Raw genomic sequence first — 10,542 nt, forward strand, 5'->3', positions numbered from 1 at the left:
CCCCCCCCCCCCCTTAATCCTCTCCTAAGTGGGCAAAAATCCCTCAATTTGTGGGAAAACGGTTCTGAAAACCGATCAGCTCGTATTTGACGAGTCAAACGTGAAATCTACATTCTGACATGAATTCCACGCTTGAACACAATGTCTGGAAGCTTGAACGTAACATATGTAAGCTCAAACGCAGCTTTTGGAAACTACGTTGGCAGCAATTTATAAGCTGTGTTTGGTAGCGCTTTGGAAGCTGCGTTGGCAGCTCGAAAGCTGCGTATAGCAGCAGTTAGAAGCTGCGGTTGGCAGCATTTTGGAAGCTGCATTGCCAGTTCGGAAGCTGAATTTAGCAGCAGTTAGAAGCTGCATTTGGTAGCGTTTAGGAGCTGTGTTTGCATTGCTTTAACTCTAGAACGAAGCCACTTGCGTTTTAATTTGAAAAGACTGTCAATTTGTAGTCTCTTTCACTAGAGCGTTGCAAAGATCACCATCTTGTGATCTTCATTTTGGCTCTTTGAAAATATGAGAGTCGTTATATTATAACACCCGATATTGATTGTGAAAATTATTTGATTATAACTCCCATCGTTGGTGTTTGATGAGGATCAGCTATATGCAGTATTTTTTAGACAGCCTACAGAACCCTCTCTAAAGTTTTTGAAAATTTATGGTTGACTGGAACAAATTTTTAAAATACTTTGAATACCTAAATTGGTTTGAGATCTATTATTAAATGACGGTTCAGTATATCTATTTTGAATGTATCATGAACCTGATTGTAAAAATTTGTTGTATGTCGCAGTTCCGCTTCCTATATTTAGTGACTTCCTTGAGATCTTCTCTAGTAAGGATTAAACTCACACTTCCGACGAGTGCGTGGAATTAGTTAAGGTAGTCCTGATCTCCTTAAACCAAACAAGATAACTTTTGTGTCTTGATGATAATGAACTTAGTCAAACAAGCTAAAGCCCAAGTCATCTCAGCCGATGTAACATGAGCGATAGCAATAACGAATTTTCTTAGATCCTTGAGATACTCCTTTAACTTGTATGAAGGTATATTTAGTGTCGATAGCAACAGCAAAGACATTCTCATATGTATTGATGAACATGTGAGGTGCAGCTGCAAGAGTTAGATAAGAAAGAGCCAATGACAGCAAAGAAACTATAGAAACACCAACTACAAACTTGCCAACGATGTCATCCTCAATGAGGTTGAGCACCTCTGGGCTAAAGATAGATCTATTGTCATCGACATAGAGAACCACAAGCTCGTATGAAAAGGACCTTATCTCAAGTTTGGTAAGGAGGGTAGCCTCAGAGGAACCCACTTTGTTAATTTTGGTTGGAATGTTAAGCCTTTTGAAATGTTAATTTTGGTTGGAATGTTAAGCCTTTTGAAAATATGAGTCACGTGAAGGGTCGAGCTTGATGATGTTAGCGATATCAATTATAATCTGTCTATACTCATCCAAGAGGCTGCAGAGCTTCTTGTTGTAAATTAGTTTCTTCTCGGCTTTCATCATATTGATGGCTATTGCTAGCTTCTCTCCAAGTATCTGAAGATGTATAATAGCCCTGTTGGTTATGGTGAATCAGCGCGTAAGTGGAACCTGCGTTCTTGAAATTGAAATCTGTAGAAAACCCTACGTTTTTTTATTCTGAGACGCAGCAATAAGCGTACGGGAGTTCAACCGACTCAATGTGAACGCACTGATTGCGTTTGGGCGGGATTTTCTCCTCAAATCTCGTTCTGATTTGATAGCCCACCGCTATGTATAAATAGACTGTTAGGGTTATATCAAAAGTCATTCGACTTTCCGCTGCTGTTCATCTTTTCCAACGAAGCCAACGAGGATTTTCGTTTCAATCTGCAGCGATTCCCATTCATCTTCTTCAACAAAATTGAGATGGCTCCTAAGAAGAAAATCACTTCCAAATCGAAAGTCGTTCTTTCTTAGGGTGCACCGTCGGCCAAGACTGTCGGTGATGCTCAGGCGACCGTGCCGCCGTCATAGGCTCCTTCAGTCAATGGTAGGCTTGGATGATTTTAACTTGTTTTGGCAAGTTTTATACCATTAACGCTTCATGAAAACTCACGTTCCGTCATTAAAACACAGAGATTATCCTTAGTGTTTCTTAATTAAGAACGCGGGTCTAGATCTTGCGTTTGGAATTTAGAGCACGGGTTGAGAACCTGCATTTTGAAATTTAGAACACATGCCTAGACCCTGTGTTTTGCATTTAGAACGCGGTTTTGGAACTTGCGTTTCAAATTTATAACGCAGGTCTGGAACCTGCATTTTGAAATTACAATGCAGGTCTAGACCCTGTGTTTTGAAATTTACAACGCAAGTCCAGACCCTGCATTTTGAAATCAGGTCTTTTCAGATTTATCATTAGTTTCACACTAACTGGTCATTTCTTCACTTTGTAGTGCATTATTCCAGCGAGCCTCTTTCCTTCAATCATTACTTCGGTCATGCAGAAAGTATAGAGAAGAATAAACTCATTAGTTTCCGTTTAGAGTATCCTATATTCTAGGATACTAACAAAGAAAGGGCTAAACTTATCACCCAAGCTTCTCCTGAAACCCTCAGATCTCTGATTACAGATGCCAAGTTTGAGACAGCTGAGCGTAAAGTTTTAAAGAAACCAGCCTTCCTTTTCGGAGATTCTGTTGACATGGACCCTAAGCGGATGTTTGAAGGGAATTACAAGTGGCTGCGGGCTGTTAATGATCGTCGCCTTTTTTTGCCAAATCTGGAGCGGATGTGGCCGATCTCTTATTATCAACGTGCTTCCGTTCTGTGATCTATTGATTGGGAACTTGTCCAAGAATAATGTGGTGTTGCTTCTGGCCATCTTACTCATCATGGTGTTCAACCAACTAGCTTCAATTACTTTATGCCTTTGAAACCTGGCTCGGTTAACTTGGAACATCCTGTTGGTGAGCCTACTAAATTGGCGAACACATTCATCAGAAAATTTATCTCTGTACAAGGGGAGTTCTCCGCTCAAGACTTTAGAGCTCCGACATGGGTTCATTCTAGCGAGACAGAATAGTGGGCTCGGATGGTAAATTTTGTCCTAGAGGAATTAGAGGAGCCTCTTAGGATCTCTGACCTAAGAACCCCGATATTAGCTACTCGATACGGGATTTCTCCAAACTATAGTGGCCTTTTCGCCATGCTGGAGTTCTACAACCCTCATATCGGCACCTTTTTCACTCCTGTTGGTGAATTAGGTTTTGCACTCTACGAGATGCTTGAGGTCTTAGGGCTATCCTTCGGAGAATTACCCTATGAAGAGTTTGTTCATGGGAGTGAAGAGTTGAGGATTTTGAAAAATGTCGCTTCGGCAAATATATGTGATGCGGCATAAAGATGTACCAAAAAGGTTGCAAGTGCACAACCGTGTCAAGTTATAGTATTTAAGATATCGATCCCACGAGGAAGGTGTTTTGTAGGAGAAAATATGAAATCGGTTCTTATGTTGTGTGCGTGACAAGTAGGAATGATAAGTGAATGTGATTGTGGAGAGAATGATTGAGATAGTGAAAATGGTGTGTAAATAGGTGCAAAGTGTAAGTGAGAGTGGATTTGAAAAAAAAATGAGTATGATCAATAAGGTGAGAAAGAAAAATGAATAATATCAAGAAACAAATAAAAAATCAAGAATGAAGAACAAAATTCTAGAATAAAAGAAAATGCAAGAAATTAAAGATGGTGGATTCAATTATAGATATGGATAATCTAAAATTGAACCTACTTCTTAGAAAAGAGTGATTCCCTAGAGGGTTCTAGCCTAAAGGTGAATCAAACAAAATAAAAATAAATCAAAAGAAAAACTAAACCCAAGAGGGTTCTAGCCTCAAGGTGAATAGTGCAAAAAATTAAAATCTAACTACAAAATAAATTACAAAATCTAAACTAAAGAATTAAATTGCAAGAATTAAATGCAAGAAAATAAATCTATTCTATAAGCATGAAATAAATCTAAGGCAAGAGGGTTCTAGCCTCTTGGCTATTTAACAAGAAAATAAAATCTAAACTACAAGCATAGAAATAAATCTAAACTAATAAGAAATAAAAGAGAAAAAGAAAAGAAATGCAAACCTTCAAATAATTCTCCATCTTCATCTTCATCTTCATCATCCAACAAAGAGAAGAAGAAAAAAATTTAAAGTGGTGAAAAAATTATTATTATTAATTGCAACTAAAGTTACAATTTTGGAAGGCCTTCTCAATTAAGAGTAGCCCTCCTCTCCAAAAGGAGTTACAAAAATTTTCACATCCTTAACCCCTCACTCTCTACCCCTATTTATAGTAATCTTCAATGAATATGAGCCATTGGATTTGTCTTGAGCCCCAAGCATCAATTTCCATCTTTGAATTTGTTTTTTTTTTTTGTTCTTCTCTAGCCCAATCTTCATTTGATTTTCCAAGGCCCAATCTTCAATTGATTTTCCAAATTAAATCTGCAGCCCACACCATTATATCCGGTCCACTTGAATTTCCATTTGATTTTCAAAACAAGCAACTCGGCCTATTTGTTTGCAACCGGCCCATTGATTCATTTGATTTTAAAAAATGGAAATCCGGCAGCATCAGTTCGGTCTCAAGAAGTTGGTCCGGTCATGTCCTTGAAGTCCAGCACCGAATTCTATCTTCATTGAGAAAAAATGTAACATGCTTTAGGTCCGGCCCAAGTGAAGTCCAATTCCAATGCATTTGATTTTCACAATTAAATCTCTGCAGCCCACCTTGTTTCATTTGATTTTCAAAGTAACATCCAAGTCCGGTCCATCTTCTTTTATAAAACAAAGCCCGTGCATTTCTTTCTTTTGATTTTCACAACAAAGCTAAGTCCGGCCCACATATTTTCATTTTGTGAAAATCCAAGTTCAAAAGTCCAAGCAAGCCCACTTCCAAATCTCTGCAGAAGTCCGGCCTTTTTTTTAAATCAAAGCAAATGTGATCTTTTGCATCCAAGTCCATTTTATTCCAACTTTTTGCATCCAAATCCATTCCATTGCTTTTCTTGGTGTATTTTTTTGATGGGCTTTGCTCTTTGGGCTTCAATCATTTTCCTCTTTTAAGCTTTTTCTTCATGGGCTTCTAAAATGCTACAAAATAAAGAAGAGAGATTTTTAGGAGTTTGTATATTTAATAATATTTATTTATATTTTCATTCAATTATGTGCAAACTAAACTAATAACACTTATTAATGGTATATTTATTCATGTAAAATAGATAATGAGGGTATAAAATTATAATAAAATATGATTATCAAATACCCCCACACCTAAACTTTTGCTAGTCCTCTAGCAAAGAAAGAAAAAGAAAATCTAACTCACTTTCGCAGGAATCGCGGTTGTATTTAGCGTATACAACAAGCCTTTAAACCCCTAGGTTACCCTAGTGGATGAGTTGTAGTCTCGTGAGGGTTTGCAGTGAATATACCCACAAAATTCGGTCAACTTGCCAAATTAAAGAAGTCAATAAATAACTAAATTCACTTGATAACTTTTAGATAATCTAATTAGAGCCAGTTATCACTCAAGAAAATATTTTTATAACTCTAAGGTATATTTTCAAGAAAATCTTCTCATTGTAGCAATACAAAACCAAACCAAACTTAGAAATTTAATTTAAAAGTTTTGAAAAGAACATGCTAACTCTTTGTTCTAAATAATTTTCAAGTTGCTTGATTTAAAATATTTTCCAAGACCATATATACAACTTTTATTAGTTTTTTTTTAATTTTTTTTAACTCTTTCTTTCTTGGTGATTTTTGTCTACTTTAACGGGCTTTCTAAGTGACCATTTAACGAGTTTTGGGCCAATGGATCCCAACCCAACTGGGCTTAGGTCATTAAGTATGGAAATACTCCTTGGGCTTAATTACTCGGTCAGCTTAGGCTTTATAAGATAGAATCACATTGAATTTAAGATTTCGCACTCTTCTTTTGTAATTTTTTTTGTATATGTATATATATTTTGAAAATATGTAAATCCAAGACACTTTGAAAAATTATTTTCAACTCTAAGTTAAGCATGCAAAAATTTTATTATTTTAAATAAAAATCCAAGTTAAGGCTTAAGTAAAGTATACTACTTTGAAAATCATTTCTTAAGAAATTTATTTAGAGTTATCATAAAAAGTGAACTTAAGTAAATAACCAACTAGGGATTAGAAAATTTTAAATTTATCAAATAAATTAATTATTACATAACTCTATCAATTTGGCAAGTGACGATATTTTTATAAAATTGTTTTAAAGAAAAAGGGGAAAATGTAACTAAAAATATAAAATAAAGAAAAAAAATAACTAATTCTCACCCCCACACCTAAATTTTGTATTATCCTCAATGCAAACTCTATGATGCATAAAGTAAAGCAGATAAGAAGTGAAGCACTTACATTTGGTCGGCTGATAAAAATCTGCAATTACCTTTGGTCTGAGGAAGAGGAAATCAAACATTTATTCTTTTCTTGTTTTTTTTCTTTTTTTCTTCTTTTTTTTCTTTTTTTTCTTTTTTTTTCTTTTTTTTTGGACAACTGAACAAGAAACTCTCAAATGAGAGAAGAATAAATTCTTTTTATTATTCTTAAATAAACAAAATAAACAATGTAGAATAAAATATTCAACATGAATAGTTTCTGTTCTACATTGAATCCTACCTTACTGTTAAAAATTCTTCCCCAGATTTTAAACAAATTCAGAATGATATAATCAATAATGTGAATTTCTAAGTATTTCGGGGTGTTCAGTAATTCTTGCAACAAAGTAAGGTAGATATTATTGGTGTCATGCATTTTGCATTTCTTAATGAACTTAGACTCTTGTACTGTGAAGTTTTGTTTTCTAACAACCAATTCTTCTGTGAAGTTCTGAAAATTTGGTTGTTGATTATTCTCCAAGAATCTAAGTTCATCAAGAAAGAGTTCTTCAAAATTTAATTCAAAGCAGCAAATGTTTAACACAGTTTTATTATTCTCAAGGACCTGATCTGCTTCTTCTAAAAACTCTAACTCTTCATCAAAAATTTCCTCAAAACTTAAATCACACTCTTCTTCTTCTTCTTCTTCTTCTGATCTTTCCTGAATGTAGTTTATTTCTAGAGGCTGATTATTTGGTTGGTCCCCTGGATTAAAAATGTTGAGATCAGCAGTCAAATTCCCAAAGGACAGCTTCATTTGACCAGTTCTACAGTTGATGAGAGCATTAGAAGTGGCTAAGAACGGTCGTCCTAAGATGACAGGTGTCTGTCCTTTGGGATTGGAAACAGGCTGTGTTTCCAAGACTACAAAATCTACTGGAAAAATAAAATCTCCAACCTTAATCAGAACATCCTCTAACTCACCCATAGGGACCTTAACAGATCTATCAGCCAACTGTAAGGTGCATTTGGTTGGGTTCAGTACACCTAGACCCAATTGCTGATAGACTGAATATGGAAGCAAATTGACACTGGCCCCTAAGTCTAAAAGCGCCTTATCAATGTGAGTATTACCAATGATACATGAAATGATGGGGGAACCTGGATCTTTACGTTTCAAAGGTATGGGATTTGATAGCATTTCACTGATATTGGCGGCTAAAAAGACTTTCTTTGGGACATTTATTCTCCTCTTCTTAGTGCACAATTCTTTTAAAAATTTAGCATAAGATGGAATTTGTTCAATTACATCTAAGAGAGGAATATTGACCTTAACCTGCTTGAATGTTTCTAGGATTTTCTCCTCCTGAGGAGAGTGTTTCCTAGACCTGAGTCTATCTGGAAAGGGAGCAACCGGTCTAAACCTATCAAAAGCAGGCTCAGGTTCGGGTTCAGGATCTTGGTCATCTGCAGGGAGTGATTGTTGAATAGATTCATCAGAAGGAGAAGGTGAAGGAATTTGTACAGGATCAAGAGTTTGACTTGGAGGAGTTCTCACTTGATTATCGACCTGTCTACCTGACCGAAGTGAATGGATTGCATTCACTTGGGCTTCGTAGGATGAACTGCATTCTGTGTTATTAGGGTTAACCACGGGTTGACTTGGAAATTTTCCTTTCTCTCTTTCACTCACGGCACTAGCTAGTTGACCAAGTTGGGATTCTAATCTAGCTATAGCTTGAGTGTTGGAGTTGAGCATTTGTCCGGTTGATTGCATGAAGGAATTCAGCGTGCTAGATGTTTGAGTCAACATATTCGTGGTTTGAGTAGAGGCCTTAATTATGGTTTCTAAACCCCTTTCCAAGACATTGAGACGTTTCTCCTGATCTGGATTGTGAGGAGTCTGAATTACAGCTTGATGAAGAGGAGATTGATTTTGATACGGCAGACTGATCTGGATTGTGAGGAGTCTGAATTACAGCTTGATGAAGAGGAGATTGATTTTGATACGGCAGATTAGGTTGTGGATGAGAATTGAAAGGAACCGTGTTTCCCCTAGGAAATTGTTGGGTCGAAGCGGGAGTGAAGTATTGAGTTCCGGGAGAATTTCCTTGATTCCATGCAAAATTGGGATGATTTCTCCAACCTGGATTGTAGGTTGGAGAAAATGGATCATTTCTAAGATGTTGGAATGCAGCGTTCATCTGTTCTAATGTATTCTATTTCGGGACTTGATTCTGTATCACCAGGTGGCCATCGAGATGGCAAGCTCGTTTGAAGATTTTTTTTTTCATCGAGTACGTTCCACGTATCCAAAATACATATGCAGACGCATTGGCGGCATTGTCAGTATCTCTGGCTCAGCCTCCCGAAACAGAATAATTAATTACGGTGAGAACTCACCAGCTTATTATTCCCATCTACGATTCAATTGCCAAAGAAGCCTACTCAACAAGGGTTGAACCAGAAACTCGAGATTGGCGTTTTCCTATCATCGATTATGTCTTACACGGTATTTTACCTGAAGATGTAAAAGAAAGGGATTCGATTCGGCGAAGAGCACCAAGATTTTATTACAACGCTACGACACAAATGTTGTATCGACGTTCGTATGATGGTTTATTACTTCGTTGCCTATCTAATAGAGAAGCGGAAGAAGCTCTCAAAGAGGCGCACGATGGTACATGTGGTGCGCATCAGCCCGGTCCCAAACTCTGTGATCGACTTCGAAGGATATGATACTATTGGCCTACCATGGTAAAAGATGCAGTAGATTATGCCCGGCGGTGTCAAGTGTGTCAATTACATGCAAATTATATGCACCAGCCTCCTGAACATTTACACCCATCGGCGACATCGTGGCCATTCGAAACTTAGGGAATGGATATTGTAGGTCCTATTTTCCCGCCTTCGGTTAAAGGAGACCGTTTTATTCTGGCAATCACCGATTATTTCTCAAAATGGGCAGAAGCAGTTCCACTTAAAGAGGTAAAGATGAGTGATGTTATCAAGTTCATTAAACACCACATCATATATCGGTATGGTGTCCCAAGGCGAATAGTGCACGATAATGGTCCTTAATTCGTTAGCAATGCATTTATCAAATTTTGCGGCAAATTTAGGATTAAGGACGTTTCATCATTTGCTTATAATCCCACAGCTAACAGGTTGGCCGAAGCTTTTAACAAGACTATTATCAAGATCTTGGCAAAACTTGTGAAAACCAATAAGCGAGATTGGGACGACAAGCTCGGCGAAGCCCTGTGGGCTTATCGTACAACTGTCCTCACGCCAACGGGAGCAACCCCATACTCCTTAACATATGGATGCGAAACTGTTCTACCTTTAGAAATACAAATTCCTTCTCTCCGCATCGCTCTCACAACGAGAATGACGACGGAAGAAAATCACCAGAAACGTCTCGAAGAATTAGAGATGTTAGATGAAAAACGCTTGGAAGCTCAACAACAAATCGAATTTTATCAGGCTAGAATTTCTCGGGCTTTCGATAAAAAGGTCCGACGACGAAGTTTTAAAGAAGGAGATCTGGTTCTTGCCGTTCGAAGGCCTATGATTCTCAATTCTAAGAAGAAAGGAAAATTCCAACCGTAATGGGAAGGGTCGTTCGTAATAGAAACAGTCTATTCAAACGGTGTGTATCGCCTGATTACCCAGGATGGTAATAAATTAATGATGCCAATAAACGAGAAGTTCCTAAAAAATATTATCCGTAATATGTTCAGGATAACTTATGCAAAACGGGAAGTTCCTAGAGAATCCTGTATAGGATATTTTGGGATAACCCGAGATCAGTTGATTGTTCTAAATAAGAAACTGATCATTTGAATAATCCATTCTTGATTATTATAAAATTCTTTTACGGCTTTTGGTGAGATGAGATTCAAATCTGTAAACAGTTAATCTTTCCTCACAAAAAAATTCTTTTACGGCTTTTGGTGAGATGAGATTCAAATCTGTAAACAGTTAATCTTTCCTCACAAAACCCCTCACCGATCAAATGATGAGATTCAAATCTGTAAACAGTTAATCTTTCCTCACAAAACCCCTCACCGATCAAATCGATCGACGGAGGGTCCACCGAAATCCGTCATGGATTAAAATCTTTCAAACTCCAATTATATCTATTTTCTAACATTCCCAATGCTGA

At 37.1% G+C, this 10,542-nt stretch overlaps 1 protein-coding gene across 1 annotated transcript; it reads right to left on the bottom strand.

The window, feature by feature from the left end:
- On the bottom strand, positions 968–9,231 carry LOC109821335 (60S acidic ribosomal protein P0-like). The gene is made up of 2 exons (XM_020387524.1): positions 9,128–9,231; positions 968–1,346 (listed from the first exon to the last, which is right to left on the bottom strand). Exons 1-2 carry the CDS (start codon positions 9,229–9,231, stop codon positions 968–970), a joined length of 483 nt encoding a protein of 160 aa, XP_020243113.1.

The sequence above is a fragment of the Asparagus officinalis genome, chromosome 8 (assembly GCF_001876935.1).
Source record: "Asparagus officinalis chromosome 8, Aspof.V1, whole genome shotgun sequence".
Lineage (NCBI taxonomy): Eukaryota > Viridiplantae > Streptophyta > Magnoliopsida > Asparagales > Asparagaceae > Asparagus > Asparagus officinalis.